The sequence below is a fragment of the Neolamprologus multifasciatus genome, chromosome 4 (assembly GCF_963576455.1).
Source record: "Neolamprologus multifasciatus chromosome 4, fNeoMul1.2, whole genome shotgun sequence".
Taxonomy (NCBI): domain Eukaryota; kingdom Metazoa; phylum Chordata; class Actinopteri; order Cichliformes; family Cichlidae; genus Neolamprologus; species Neolamprologus multifasciatus.
Window position 1 is genome coordinate 3,982,950 of NC_140442.1, and position 15,573 is coordinate 3,998,522.

Sequence of the window (15,573 nt, forward strand, 5' to 3'; positions counted from 1 at the left end):
ACATTGTTGTGTTTGTTGGGGAGAAAACTTACAAACATACAGTACAGCACTTCAGAGTCACACTGCTAGCAATCGAAGATTTATGTAAATTTGACAAGCTGAACGCATTCTGTACTGGACAGAAGACACGGTCGAGATTGATTGACAATGGTCTGCAGCCAATCAGGATGCAGAACAGTCGGCTGTAAAAAAAAAAAAAAAAAAAAAAAAAAAAAAAAATGCAAAGTTGCACAAAAAAAATTGCGAGGCCACGAAAGGTGAACCGTGTTATAGCGAGGGACCACTGTATATAAGAAGCTTTTATCAACACATTTACCTTTATTTTGGCAGTTGTGGTCCTCCGTATAATACAGCTACATGTTTCGTTATTTAGCCTCTAATTAAAATAAAAAAGCAATAATTTGTACCAAAAATAAATAGATAAAAATATAACAGTTTTTTTATTGAGTTATTCTGACATCTTGTGAAGATGCAGCAGTAAATAAGAATCAGAATGTGAATGCTAGAAGGAGTGAGTGAAGATGCCTGAAAGTTAAAGGTGATTTCCAAGTGAATATTTCACAATAAAAGCTCCATTTGTGGCGTAGGAGTTTATTTTAGATTTCCATGAACATCATTTTACATAGTACTATTGAAAAGAATGCAGTTAATAAATTATTTATATGCAAAATTCTATACTTTAGGAAAGTTTGTTTCTGGCACATTTTTTTTTCCACAAAGGTCTTTACCACAAACGTAGCAGGAACAATCTCCCATAGAGCTGCGCATTTGTAGTTTTTGGGGGGATGTTCTGGCTGATATGGGATAGTAGTTTGGTAAAGTGTGAAATAAGTCTTCAGTATAAGTATACTAAAAAGAAAATTATCAAAAAAAACAAGAGTGACAGATTTTTCGGTGAAGTCACGATTACAAACGAAGTTTTCAATCAAACAAAACAGAAGTGCTGAGCTCGGTGTGACTGCAAAGGTGACACAAAGTTGAAATACAAATAGATATTAACGGTTTCCTGAAGCTCTTATTTTGAAGACGCCGCCTTCTCTTCCGCTTTATTTCGCGGTGGCTTGACTAAGGAGGGAAGAGACGTCCATGATGACAACTTTAAAATACCGATGGTAGCAGCAGGTCGGGGTTTACCTGGTGGATTTCACCTCCGCGGAAATGTTCACGGGTCATCGTCGCGTCAAGTATCGGCTGCGTTTCGGAGCAGCGTAGCGGGCCGACGTCGGCTTGCTGTCCGGCTAGCATGAGCTGGGGCTGGCGACGCTGCTGTTTACATCCAGTCCGGGCCATGGGCCTGGAGAGCTGCGTTAGCTAACCGCGCTACTCGCGCTGCTCCGGGGAAGGTGTCACCCTAAAGTCCGCAGTGTCAGGATCGGGGAGGTCCGCCCCAACCGCCCACACCTCAGGGGTAAGATCCCCAGCTGTTTGACAACAGCAAAACATCTGTAACAGGCAGGTTTTAGAAGGCATCTGAGTGAACGGGCCTACCTGTTAGAGGAAAAGCTGACATAACTTATCGATTAATTAGTTGGGCTTTTTTTCTCATCCATCAGTCACTAAAGCCATATCCTTAATCATTAGATATAAATTATTGTGATATTTACATTTAATTCCTGTGTATTATTTAAAAGTAGCTTATATTTTACTGCTTGTCCGGCTAAATAAATAAAATAATAGTAAGCTACATCGACATCGAAATTTGATTAGAAAGGACGATACTGTGAAACTAAATCCTTTATCGTCTTCTTGGATAGGAGCTTGTTTTCATGTCACGATTATCACGGGTAAAAAAAAATGAACAAAATGCAAATTTAAAAAAAGGAATGATACTTCGTGTCTGACTTTATTGATTGCGTGGCTTTTTGTGGGAAATGATTCAAAAATACAAAACAGAAATGCATCAAGGTCAGTCTGTAATCAGTCATAGCTGTACAAAGGCAAAAAGAAGAATAGTGTAATTGAATGATGGATTACAGTGTCACTGTGGACTAATGACTTTTACTGATAATCCTGGAGACTGACAGCAGAAATTAAAAAAGATAAAATAATTTTTCATTGATTTATCATAATGTGTTCATGCTATAAAAGTCTATGCATATTATTTTTATTATACCATTTACCTGTAAACTCAAATTAATAACAAACAGGTCATATGACCATCCATTGTTTACCAACACTGAACTGAGTGTTTTTGTCTGTTCCATAAATATTCTTTAAGTTGCACATGTGGCTTTAAATGTTAACTTATTTGTTACACTAACAAAACAGCTCTTAAAGTTTCAGTTGCTCTGGTTTTCCAGTGACTGTTTTCAGTTTTCAGTCTTTTTGGGGTGTTTTTTTTTAATCACTGGGAAGCTGTGCTAACTGGATCACAGGGTTTTGCTCGTCTGTGTGTTGCAGTGATGGATGTGTCCTCCCAGGATCCTCCTCTCATGGCGATGGACCTGTCAAAGAGCTACAACCCACTGACCCGCAGCCACACTGAAGCCATGGACCTGGCCAAGAAGCCCGAGTGGTACCACAGACGCCCAGTGAGCACAGATCTCGCCTCCTCGTACAGATCCAGAGCCTCCTCCTCCTCCTACGGCTCGCTCTCCACGCAGCCAGGAGCGCCCGTGCGCTGCAGGGACATGGAGGACGGCCCAGAGTCTTTGGGGGGCTACATGAACTCGACGCTTGGTCCAGGGCTGGATCTGTACCACGACGGAGTCCATGGCAGCTTGTGGCATCGGGGTTTCTATGGGCCTGAGCAGAGCGGTGGCCCCGTTCCTGAAAGCAGCGGCGGCGAGGAGAGCGACAGCGGCTCTGATGTCATCTTCCTCGTGTCCTCTGCGAAGGAGCCGCTCCTGTGCGGCTCTTTCATGCAGGACGGCGTGACACACATGGTGGAGCCCCTGTCCCCCACCGCGTCATCGCTCGACGAAGAGCGAGCGTGCTACCACCTACCTCAGCCTCTGAGCTCGCCCAGCCCTGACAGCTCGTACTCGGAAGATTCCTCGGACAGCTCGGTGGACATTCCTGTACATCACACCCGGCCCGTCGTCCTCCTCTCCGACCTCGGTGCCGTTTACGCCAACGCAGCTGAATCTGCGGTCGACATCTCCAGCGATGACAGTGACATCATCGAAGTTTCTGTCACTGATCAGAAGAAGAAAAACAAATGCTACCAGAAGACTCCTCCTCCTCAGAGCGAGAGCGAAAAAGCGCCGCAAAGCAAAGTCCGCCGCAGCGCTAGGATACGAAGGCCGGCCTCAGAAATCCCGCCGCTCACCTGTAACGTATCTCGCCATAGCTTGAGCAGGCGAGTCAAACACGACGCCGTGGGTATATACAACGAGAGCTGCGACTCCGATGAAGTGATGGACTACGTCTTGAGGGTGTCTAGCTCAGACGAGTTGCCGGTGAAGTCGCCACAAAGAGCAAGAAGCCATTCAGAGGAGTCTGACGCAGATGTCGGGACGGACAGGAAGTCCCCGCAGATTGAGACGCAGCGTCAGCGCGAAGCTTCAAATGCAAAAACCGTTAATCACAAACGAAAGAAGCCGCTTGCAGTTCCTCAAACAAAAAAGTTAAGAAGAACAAAACAGAAGCGTAGGATCCCGCCACCGTCGCCGCCACCGCACCAGAATGCTTCAGCCTGTAGGAGTGCGGTGGCGAGCAAAAAAACTGTCGCAAGGTGGCGGAGGAAACGCCGCCGTCAGACTGGGCCTTCGTCTCTGTTTTCTCCGACGGAGCCTGAGATCAAGCTCAAATATATGAAAACTAAAGAGGACAAAAAAGGGAAGAAATCGGGCGGTTTCTGCCCGTTTGTTCACCTGGAGCGGCGAGCGTGCACTGTGGTCAACTACCGGGAGGAGGAGGCAACTGTTCGGAGCAGCGAAGGAGGGCGGCGGGCTGCTTGCAAGTCTCTGTCCGGGTTTGTTCCCAACACTTCCTGTTTTCAGCCGGGTCGGCTCAGCTCAGACAGCCGGTGCGAGTCATCGCTGTTCTGCTGCCTGTGCGGCCACACCGCTAACGTCATGGGCCTCGGGGACCTTCACGGCCCCTACTATCCCAGCGTGGACGCCCAGAAGGAGGAGCTAAACGGACTCTCTAAAAGCCGAGAGGTAAATCCCTCAGACGACAGCAGAGCTGCTGATGGCAACGCCTCCCCGAAGGTGCCTCTTCACCTGGATGAGTGCTGGATCCACGAGGACTGCGGCATCTGGTCTGCCGGCGTCTTCCTTATCCGAGGAAAGCTGTACGGGTTGGAGGAGGGAGCGCGGCTCGCGCAGGAAACGGTGAGTTAGAGCCAGAGCTGGGATGAATGCTGTAGGACACAGAGGTGTCGCTCTGAGAACATGTGATCCTTATCACACGATTTTCTTTTTTTAATCTATTGAAAGTCCCAAAGATGGTCGTGTTTCTTATGAACATTCATAGTTTCACATTATGAGGTCAGTGTATGAGCAAGTAGCTCCTCAAAGCCCAAACACTGAGGTACAGACTTTTTTTTTCTTCTCATGGCTCTGTGTGATGTCATAAACAGTGGATATCCCTCATGGGGTCATCTCCGACACACAGCCAATCAGAAGAAAGCTAGCTTAAAGTGAGGAGGAAATGAGGAGATGTCTGTTCTGAGAGGCAGCCATAAATATGGATTATTCTGAACTGTTTAATCATGCAGAGCTACTCTATCAGAGAGCCAGAATACATATTAATATGAATAAATATATGAATATTTTTTTCTTTTTTTTTTAGATTTGTTCCACCTGCCAGCAAACAGGCGCAATAATGGGCTGTTTCCAGAAGGGCTGCCCCAGGAATTATCACTACAGATGTGCCATCCAGTCGGGTACGAGTTCAGCACTTCGGCGATGCTCAGTTCTGACTTTCCTTTGGTTATTTCATGTCCTGCTTTTGTTTTTCCAGGCTGTGTCCTCAATGAGGATAACTTCTCAATGAGATGTCCAGAGCACAAGGTAAAAACATAGCAATGAGGTGGAGTGTGAGGAGCTGCTCGGCCTGCAGGGGTCACTGTTGCAGCTTTTTGCAGATGTTTAAAGGCGTGTGTGAAAGTAGAGGACGTTTCCACATGCTACACACAGCGAGGCCAAAGAAGCAGTTTGAAATTTAACTGGATATTAAAACATTTTAGTCTGTTTTATTTATTTATTTTAATTATTTAACAGAAGAGTTAAAATCAAAAGTGCACGTCCTGTGTCTTTTCCTTAAATGCCTTATTAAATGGTTATAAGGAGGTCGTACTTTGATTCATTTAAACGGCTGTCTCTCCAGTGGATTTCTTCCCAAACTCCATCGTCTTGTAACTGCAGCTGGCGGCAGTAGTCTTTGTTCTGCTCCACCTGCTTCACGAGGCCCTCGAGCCTGCAGAAGATCTACAGAGCAGAACAAGCACCGCCGATGCCAGCTGCAGTCCGAGGCGCTGGAGTTTGAGTCTGAGTGAGTGTCTCAGTCGCAGCAGCCACATCTGGATTTAAGCCTCAGCTGAGTTAGAAAGCAAAGTCCACCTGCTGTAGGATGAAACAAGACGTCAGAACTGGACCCTGTAGCAGGCTGAACGTGTTTATTTCTGCTGTAAAGTTGCACGTTGGGGACTGGCTCGCTGTTGAAGCCTCAAGTGGACGTTAGAGGAACTGCAGCTTTTGACTCTATTAGCATTAGCCTCGTAGCTGCTCTCTAAAAGCTCAGCACGAGTTAAACGTTTGCTCTTCTTTGTGAACGTCCTGATTTTGGTATTTTATTTGCAGCTGATGTTCGTTTGTCTCCAACAGAACAAACTGTTCATAAGTGCGACCAGACAGCAGAAGAGGTGACACAGAGGACACATGAGGGCACTGGAGGTTTGTACTGTCGACCTTTACTTTTATTTTAAACCAGGACATGAAACTTGGGTTTAAGAGTCCTTTTTTTGTGGGTGTGTGGGCTGGATGTGATGCAGCAGTACTAACACTGTTTATTAATGCATTTTAAATTGATAAATGGAATCTGGGGACTTTGAAGAGCTTATTTAGGACCAAAAGTTGTGTCACGTATCCAAATAAGGCGAATTCAAAGCGTTAAAAAGTCAAAAATCGTGTCCTGGCCTGACGTCATCCTCCTGTGTTTGTGTTTCCTCAGATCTCCTCAGGGTGCGACGGGAGCTGCCTGACTTCACCTCAGCTGTTAATCTTTCTTTTTCCCCTTGTTTTGCAAACACTAATTAAAGTACGTGTGTGCTCGAGCAGAAGAACAAACCTTCTGGTAAGGTTTCACCCATCACGGCAGACAGATGGAAGCAGGCGGCCACTTTGGGTTTATTTTCAGTAAGAAGTGTCTTTGGTTCTGTTTCTGTAGGTCTTTAACAGGCACTTACCCCAACTGGACTGAGCTGAGATGGTTTGTGTTTATTTATTCCTCCTCTTGGAGATCCACACTTGGACTAGCCACAAAGATAGTTTATAATTTGAACATTACGTTAGAGTTTAAATAAGCTTTATTGATGTACGGTATAGAGTATAATATCTTTATATGAGGCCACTTTTTTCTACTGTTTTTGTACTACTTTTCTATTCCTGTTCAGTCATAACATAATTTATTTTCCTCCAGTTGCATGCACGGCTGTTTGCTATGATGCACTTTATAGTCTAATTTTACTAGTTATTACTCAGCTGTTATTTATGTCCGTCTGTTCTTCCCTTTTTCTACTTAAATTATTTAAATTTAAATAAAGCTGCACTAAGCTAAGATTCACAGTTAGAAACGAGGGCGTCCTCGCTGATGGAGATAACAAGCTGCACATTCACCAGAGTCAAGCACATTTCATTCAGCGATGTCAGGAGTTTGTTGTTCTCCAAATAGAGGAAAAGGTTCAACCCATTAAAAAGATGTTTATCAGTGTTTATCTCACATAGAAGATTTTTTTAAAATAATAAAAATAAAGGAAAGTTAAAGGGTCGGTTCAGCCAAATCACACGTTTATTTAGAGGTTTGAAATTTGGGTGATGGGAAAATGCTGAACTAAGATATAAATGTAAAGCTTCTGGGATACATGATAGGATATTATTACCACTGAAGGGGTGGATTAAATGCATAGCTGAGGTGGGTGATTTTACTTTTAATGCTACGAGTTTTACAAAAGGCAAAAACCCTTGCAAGAAAGAAAATGCCCAATTATTAAATTCATTTTAAAAAATCGACAATATTTATGGTAGTAAAGGTAAATAAAGTAAATTTACACCCCAAAAATTAGTTTAATCAGAAATGCAGATGGAAGATTTATGATTTATGTGAATTTTGCAAGGCAGAAACTTGCAATTCCCTTTAATCTAAGAATGACATCACATCTCATTTTATTGTATATTTGGGAAGAAATTTACACTTAAATTCCTAAAGTTTGTATTTTTTTCTGACTTAAGCGTGAACATTTTTTTCCCACCTCTTTTATTGCTTTCTTGCCAGCCCCTTAATTATCATCAACTTTCAATAGTCCTTTTTTTAAGGTCTATTTTTTTTTCAACTATCAATTCATTAGCGCCACCTGCTGGCAAGAGTAGTCATACAACTTATTTTTTTTTATTAAGTCATCAAATTTGTTTAGTTATTACCTTGGTCACTGGCCTGGCTCTGTTTGGATCAGCTGGTTCTTGTTTGTAGCTTTCCAACCACGTGTTGCAGAGTGCCCTCTGGTGGACAAACTATGCAACATCAACACTCATAACAAATGGTAAATGGCCTGTATTTGTAAAGCGCTTTACTAGTCCCTAAGGACCCCAAAGCGCTTTACACATCCAGTCACCCACCCATTCACACACTGCACAAGGGTGAGCAGTGTTGTTTTGTTTTTTCATTTCTTCTTTACTTTTAAAAATGACTATTTGTCAGCCTATTGATGAATCAGTCGGGCTCTGTAGCCCAGTAAACAGCAGTTAGTCAGTGCTGACTTCTATCAATTTCCTGTTATTTAAGGCTAGGTGATAAACAAATGTTTTGTGTCTTAAGTGTGAGAAACTTCACCTTTAAAAATTGGTTTGAATAGTTTTGTCAGTCCTGGTGATTTTAATTTTGGCCAAAACGTCTCTGGTGAGCACAAGAATTTTTTTTAAATTCCAGAAAAAATATTTGGAAATGTTTGTATTACTAGTAACTAACTCTATACCACCGATGCTGAGCCCAGACAAAAACCAGTTCAGTGGTTTGTATGATGATGAATTTGGAAAGCTAAAGGGCAGTTACAGTTTATTTCAGCTATTGTATTCAGCCTTTGCAATACAATGGAAGCTATATTAAGCAGCTATGAAAATAAACAGTTTTAAAATATAAAACAAATTTTTAAAATCTCAGAGAGAACGTCGGAATTTCCAAAACAGGCGGCCTGAGGAGGTTTTGGTGATTAAAAAGTTCAGCGAATGGGTAAAAAAAATCAAAAATGTGATTTAACTTTTGCCAGGGTCTATGCATTGTCCTCAATAATGATAATAATGTAATTATCATTATCAATAATATTAAAATTAATAATAATCAGTTGTGATTTGGGTGAATGGACCCTTTAGCAGTGCTGGAGTGGCCTAGTGCAGCTTTGACTGTCCGTCTGTGTTTGTTGTTACTGGACTGAAATGTTTAAAAAGCTTTTAAGGAAATGGTCCGTTTGGTTTCATGCCTGCACTTCCTCTTAATTAATTACTAAATCGTTAAAGTTATATAATAAAAGTCTGTTAAACTGAAGCCTCGTCTGTGTTTTGAACTGGAAATGCATGAATGATTTTGTTGAAGTTTATTAATGTTGTTCATGCCGAAATTTCATTCCTGCTCCCACACAGGAGCAAAATGGTCGATGCTGCAGGGCAGGTAGTGAGTTCGGCAAATTACCATCTGAAGAGTTTTATTCTCACACTTTTAAGTCTTTCTGCTGATAAACAACTGAAAACGTCCTGCTGCTGGTATCTGAAGTTTAACGATCAGAAACTCTTATCCAAATCAGCCAAACTCTCTTTAATAGAAGACGATCGTAGGAGATTATTTCACTGCAAGTCTTCAAAGTATTTGTAACCAATAAGTAAGACGTGAGTTTAATTTCAGTAATGTTAACTTCTTTATCGTAACATCTTTCTTTTTCTTTGTGGGCGTTAGTGTGAAGGCAGGACTAGTTTTTACACACAGTCTGAAGTGCTGATCAGTGGCGCTGCTGCTACCTGTCCATTAGGGCTGCCACAAACGATTGTTTTGATAGTCAACTAGTCACAGATTATTTTTGCGATTAGTCGACTAATCAGATCATCATCCATTGAGCGTAAAACCTACAGCTTATTGCACCAGCAGCATCTGTTCTTATATAACTATCATTAGCTTACAGCTTTAAGTGTTTTAGGTATGTGCTAACTAAAAATAAAGACAAGATGATTGTTTAATTTTTAATGAAATTTGCAGATTGTTTTAGTGAAGTTTAATAAACTCCTTGCTATCTAAAATATAACAGGACACCGGAGTAAATTCTCGAGCATCTCACACTTCTGATAATCAGCTGTCTGCTTGATGTTTATTCAGCTGTGTAAAAACTATAACTTTAATCTCAGCCAAACTGATTTACTCAGGAACAAATAAAATACTGAAAAAAGCCAAACAATAACATTTTAAGTTATCTTAGTGACTTATATATCATGTTTAACCTGAGTAGCGAAAGACAGCGGTGGGTTTGAAAATGATTTGCCGGGAGTCTGGTGTCCTCACGGCTCTAGTGAGCCTAGCCCCCGGCTAGCTATCGAGCTAGTGGGTAACAGACGTCTCCGAAAACGTCGGAGCGCTTTTGAAAATATGTGGTGTCTTGATAAACTGAGCAGATATTTGAGGTTTACACAGCTACATTCTCGCCTAAAAATATGTTAAACGTTTATTTTGTGACCCAGAAAGCATGATAAGAGTAATATTAAAACTAACTAGTTGCCGCCATTGTTGGAAACTACGCAGGGCCACGCTATGAATTCTGGGACACAGCTTCTTCTGCGGGGTTTAACGGCAGCTGGCATCCTTGTACATGCAGTGCTGCCATCTTCTGTTTCAGTCCGTTATTACACTCTTAAATCCTACTACTTATTCCTGCGTCTTTTGTGATCTTACAAAGCTTCAAACGACGCGTCGACTATTAAATCAGTCGTCGACGATTTTGATAGTCGACGTAATCGTGACTAGTCGACTAATTGTGGCAGCCCTACTGTCCATGTGTCTGATTGGTCAGATGCTGCTGGTGTGGTTGCTTTCATGTGAACACACTCTGCTTGTCAAGATAATAACCACCTTTCTATGACTGCTTAGCCTGACTCCAGATGTTAAAGTGACGCCAGATAACCAAATCCAAAAGTTGAGCTTGCATTGTAAGGCTGGGTCAAATCTGGTGGCCTCTGTTTGTGGTTTCTTAGCGTGGCTGCTATTTTAGATGTCTCAGAAGCCCCGTTGTCATCACTAGTTAACTTGCGATGGGCTTGATTTTCATTTTCGGGAAGAAGATAAACTCAAACGGACTCAAATCTGGCTTCAAAGCTGCTCAAACCAACTCAATTGTAGCTGAAGATGGGGCTCTCGTTACCAGAGATGATCCTCCACATGAAAGCCATGTCAGCTTCTTCAGTTTCAACCAAATGGGTTGATGTTTACCATTGAAAGCTTTCTGAACAGGACTTCCAGGGAATGATCTAAAAATGTCCGGTAAGGCCTGAGAAGGTGACCCTGAAGGTGAGCCGGGCCAAACTTAAATCAGGTAAGGCTTTGATTTTTATAGACCTGCACTGATCGTCTCAGAGTTGTTGTTCCTCGGTGGTAGAGGACATGTGGGCCGCGAGCTGCTGCATCACTTATGTTCAACAGTTTATATCTGAAGCTCCGTTTGACTCATTTGGATAGAAATAGCCTTCGTGTCACAGAGATGGCTTCTATATTTGGGAGTTTCTTACACCTCTGCTTCGTCACATCATCATCATCGGGCTGCTGGTCTCACCTGCTCAAAAAGCCTGGCTGTTGGAGACGGTGGTGGCGGTAGTGGCATAGCGATGGCGTTATTTTTGCATGTGCAGCTGTGCTGTTTGAGGCCATTTGAATATGAGAAAATGGAAATTTTCAGCATTTAATCAGAAGACACTGTTAGTATGCCTGCAGAAGCTGTATCCAGGCGCGTAAACCCCATCTCCTTTAGATGGTCTGAGAAATCCCAACATTGAACTTCAGTTGGACTGTTTGGATGTTCCAGTGAAAGAAATGGTAACTAAACCTTTAGTCACAGCTGTGATCATCACATGAGCTAAAAATGAAACATTTCCTTTGCATTTTCATTGGTTCATTTTGATCTTTCGATGACTTGCTTGTTGAACTTTTCCATATTAAATTCCTTCCAACAAAAGGACAAGGTCAGAGTCAGAAAAGGTTTTAAACCCCAATGCTTTGTTGGGGTTTTTCATGTAAAAATGTCATTTTAAGGCAAATTATAAGGACACAGCAGCCTAACATTTGCCTCTTTAAACTTACACAAACTGTCTTTTACTCCTCCTCTTCAGTCCGTCTCTTCACTTCCTGCCTCAGGACAAGCCACGCTTTGCTCGAGCTGATCTCTCGTCTTAGGGCTGAGCACAACCCTCCTCTCGTCTCTGCAGCTCAGCACAAACTGCTGCTGACACCGAGACAAACCAAACACGTGAACGACGCTCGGAGCAACGCTTTGTTACGTAATGTAGGAGCGCATCAGCAGAACATAGAAGCAACAAAAGCCCATAAAGATTTACTTTTTAAAAAAATAAGCATTAAGAGAGACATTTAATCACATCCTTTGATGTGTTTTTTTTAGGGTAACTGATGAAGGTGGTGCCTCAATTTCATCTACAATTAAAATGCTGGGTCTGGGACAAATGTTCTAAATACTACAAAAACTGCCCACATTTTTCCTCAACTACTCCTGAGGAGTGTGTGTAACATCTGTCTGCATCCTGTGTTGGAAATCAAATCAAACTATCCTCCATGCTTTACTTCCTGAGCTACGATTGGTTATTAATTTCCTGCCACTTATTTTCACCTGGTTTGTGAATAAAGAGCTTGAGGTTCTAGCAAGAGCCCAGCTTTGGCTTCATCTTCGCACATAGCCGATATCTCTTAGGGCTTACTACCAAGTCTTCCAGCCCAGCACCCTCACAGGATACAGATGTCCCAGCTGGGAATCAAACTTACAACTCCCGCTTCAAAGGCGTGTAGTCTTACCACTACGCTAAACTGAACCAGCTGCTATATATACACCGTTTAAATATTTCGACATGCAAAGTGCTCAGTGGCGTTATTTCGAGTGCTTGCTTTCTTTGTTTGATGTTGAGCAGATGAAGCTGTTTGGCGGGCTTGTGAGGTTTTCTGCTATAAAAGGTTTTGTGTTCAGAGATGGAGAGAAAAGGATGGATTCCAGAAATGTGTCGTGGCTGATATGAGAAACTGTAATAAATTCTTTGTTTTCTGAACTTTTACAAAGGGCCTGAGGTCCAAACTACAAAGGCAGATCAAAGGCAGCGGCGTAACCCTCGTGACCTCCAGTCCTCGGGTATTTTACTTTTAGTTTCTTGATAAAACTAAACAAGCAAACGCCTCACTGGCGTTGCTGAATATGTAAACACGCTGGTGGGAGAAACTGAGATCGGTAAGTGCAGGCCTCTGCTGTAATTACTATGCTGCACATGCCTAATGATTTGCTTTCCAGCTCAGCTTCCCGTCTCCTTTGTATTCAGGCAGATTGTTTTATCGGACTGGCATCAGAAAGGCTCGCTTCACCCTGCTCGTTCTCATCAGCCTGTAAAATGCTTCAGTTTAAACGTCCTGCTCAGCTGCTTTAGGTTTAAGCCTCTGTAGGTTGTTGTAGCTCTGTGGTTGATGTATGGATAACGCTGTATAAGAGGTAGGAGGGTTATGTAAGTCTTTCTTTAGCCAGGTTTTGAAGACAGTCACTGCTCATTACAGCCAAGCCTCAAACATGCCTCAGTGCTTTTACAGCTTCGCAGGGCGTTATGAGTTAATTGGGGCATAACTATGTGACCGACTTATAGCAAAGCTTGATCTAAGGCTTAAAAATAACACTGTAGTGTGCTTTCAACCACTGAAGCAGTAATGCGTGTGCTGATACAGCCACAGTTTGATCAAATGAAACGACAGTTTCTAGCGTGCAGTTGTTCCCTGCTTCAAAGCCGAGCAGAGAAAAATCCAGCGCCAACTCTGATTGACCGTTTTCATTTTTAATGATGAGAGAGGGGAGAGTATGAGCTGCACAAGGTTTCATCTGCTGACTAAAACACCACAGACATCACATTAAAACACAAAGACTTCCTGCTGTCATTGGGAAATTAGAGTCTGGGAGAAAAGGGACATGTACTAGACACTCGTGGTGAAGACGTGAACTGGTCGCTTGACCAGTTGGTCAGTGTTCCTACCTTAACCTGTGATCTGGGTGAGGTCAAGGTCACTGATAGAAATAGCCGAAAGGAGTTTGTTCTGTGGGGCAGCTGTGCTTTGATTAATTTACATCCACATAAATCAATGTGATGCACTCGTCCTGCATTGTGTTGTAGCCAACTGTTGGTCACCAGTGATTGCATAAGTGTGGTCTCTGATTGTAACTTTACTGCTAGTTGTAGTTTCAGCCATCTGTAAACACCTCAGAGTAGAGCCCTCTTTTTCAATTCAATTTTCAGAAAATGTATATTGCGAAGTAAAGCCCTACAATAATAAAGATAAAACTAATGAGCAAGCGCTTTGGCAACAGTGGTAAGAAAAAACTCCCTTTAACCTCCTAAGACCCGAAATCTTTCATGGCATGCATTTTTAATTTCTCTTTGTTATTTGGGCTGATTGGGACCTGATGAATGTGAAAACAAAGAATTATCTGATTTTTATTTATTTATTTTATTTTTAATATATACCTGATTTTTGTTTCAGAGAAAAATAAGATCCACATATGAGGACATTCGTTTTAAATCTCGATGGAACAGTGGCAGTATACTGTCCTCGTAAGTGGATATCAGGCGCTTGTAGAGCAAACTTTGGTATTTTGGTCGAGACAACCCAAAATGTGTCGTCCACACATATGGACACCAGGTCCTAGGAGGTTAAATGGGAAGAAACCTCCAGTAAAACCAGGAATTGGACAGTCTTGTTTCCAAAGGAGCTGTTGAGGTGGTGTTGTCTCCTATGACAATTATAGGATAACTAAGCACTTTAAACTTCAGTATGTCAACTGACATTAACTACAGCTGGCAGTGATTGGAGAGCATCTTGATTTAAGAGAGCCACGCCTGAACAGGGACTTGAACCCTGGACCCTCAGATTAAAAGTCTGATGCTCTACCAACTGAGCTATCCAGGCTCTTTTTTCTTAAAAAGCCAGTTTCTCTGTTTCCCACCATTGTGTTTTTCCACCCATCCATGAGAGCAGCTTTCCTTACTGGATACAGACGCCCCAGCCGGGAATCAAACCTGCGACTCCGGCTCCAAAGCCATGTAGTCTTACCACTACGCTATCCAGCTCTCTATCCAGGACCTTGAGACTCCAAGGAATACCCTTGCTGTACAGTGATATCTAGTTGGCACCACTCCATCTACTGAACTAGCTTGGGCTCCTTTCCTACCAAAGATGGGAAGTTCCAGACTCCTCGGACCAGTCTACACATTGGAAGTAGGCTCTATCATGCCTATTTTATTATTTTTTTGCCTTTGGCTGCCTGTCTGGTTATAAAGCAAAGTGGGTCCCCTATTGGTTGGTGGATCCATGGGCTAAGGCTTGACCCAGAAGTTCCCCTTCCAGGTTTGGCTCCAGGAAGGTACCTGGGGCCCCTTTTCCAGCTGCTCAATCATTTCAGTAACGTCTCAAAAAGATTAGTCTATCCTCTCGCTGGGATCAGTTTGCATCAGGTAAGATCTGCTGATTACTGTTTATAAATGTATTTAATAATTACAAGTCTTTTAATTCAGAGTTTTATTTTAGCAAATTTTCACCACAGTAACGTTACTTCATGCAATACTTTACAAAAGAAAAAAGGGGTATAAGAAGCATTTTGTGTCTCTCCTGTCACATTTACAGTTTGTTTGTTTTTTTATTAAACCAATACTAAAAAAAGAAGACAACTTATAGTATCACCAAATACCAAATCTGCTCTTTTACCTGAACAATTTTGGTGACATCTTATCACCCCCGCCCCCCCATAACAGTCCAAACATATCGCAGAATAACTAACTGTTCAATGAAAGGGTACAGTTTTCCATTTTCGCACCATGCAACTAGAAAAACTGTTTTGAATTTTTTTTTAGTAGTTATTTGATAATATTAGCAGATAAATTTTGACAGACCATAAAAAGTGTGCATTTAGATTACTTCCTAATAATGGGGGTAGGCTAAAGTTGACTACTACTGTACAGCTTGTTGGGAATCATGGGAAAACATGAAAAAAAAAAATGACTCAAGTTTTTATGAGAGGTCACAACATCATGGCCACTTTAAGGTAATTTTTTGTAGAAACACATTAAAAGCTTCTAAAATTAAAACTAAAAGAATTGGACGAACAGAAAAACAGCTACGGCATAATGTCCA

The 15,573-nt window shown here is 42.1% G+C and overlaps 1 protein-coding gene and 1 non-coding gene across 4 annotated transcripts; one reads left to right on the forward strand and one right to left on the reverse strand.

Moving 5' to 3' along the window:
- Positions 1-1,020: 1,020 nt before the first annotated feature.
- On the forward strand, positions 1,021-12,437 carry LOC146519504 (uncharacterized). 3 transcript variants are annotated; one of them, XR_014873704.1, is made up of 6 exons: positions 1,021-1,408; positions 2,401-4,280; positions 4,741-4,961; positions 5,775-5,843; positions 6,121-6,243; positions 6,337-12,437. XR_014873704.1 is itself a non-coding variant. In XM_085156933.1 (6 exons), exons 2-5 carry the CDS (start codon positions 2,403-2,405, stop codon positions 5,814-5,816), a joined length of 2,064 nt encoding a protein of 687 aa, XP_085013059.1. In that variant the 5' UTR covers positions 1,023-1,408; positions 2,401-2,402; the 3' UTR covers positions 5,817-5,843; positions 6,121-12,437. The 3 variants fall into 3 exon arrangements, 1 of the variants encoding a protein (XP_085013059.1); XM_085156933.1 differs by having other exon boundaries at positions 1,023-1,408; positions 4,741-4,834; positions 4,912-4,961; positions 6,121-12,437; XR_014873703.1 differs by having other exon boundaries at positions 6,121-12,437.
- Positions 12,438-14,279: 1,842 nt separating this feature from the next.
- Positions 14,280-14,352, reverse strand: trnak-uuu (transfer RNA lysine (anticodon UUU)). Its single transcript has one exon. It is a non-coding gene; the product is annotated as a tRNA-Lys (tRNA).
- Positions 14,353-15,573: the final 1,221 nt, after the last annotated feature.

Bases quoted from the DNA above. Each gene is read 5' to 3' on its own strand.
- LOC146519504 (XM_085156933.1), top strand. From the start codon at position 2,403: ATGGATGTGTCCTCCCAGGATCCTCCTCTCATGGCGATGGACCTGTCA. The intron at 4,281-4,740 runs GTGAGTTAGAGC...TTTTTTTTTTAG, and splicing joins CGCGGCTCGCGCAGGAAACG to ATTTGTTCCACCTGCCAGCA. The intron at 4,962-5,774 runs GTAAAAACATAG...TGTCTCCAACAG, and splicing joins TGAGATGTCCAGAGCACAAG to AACAAACTGTTCATAAGTGC.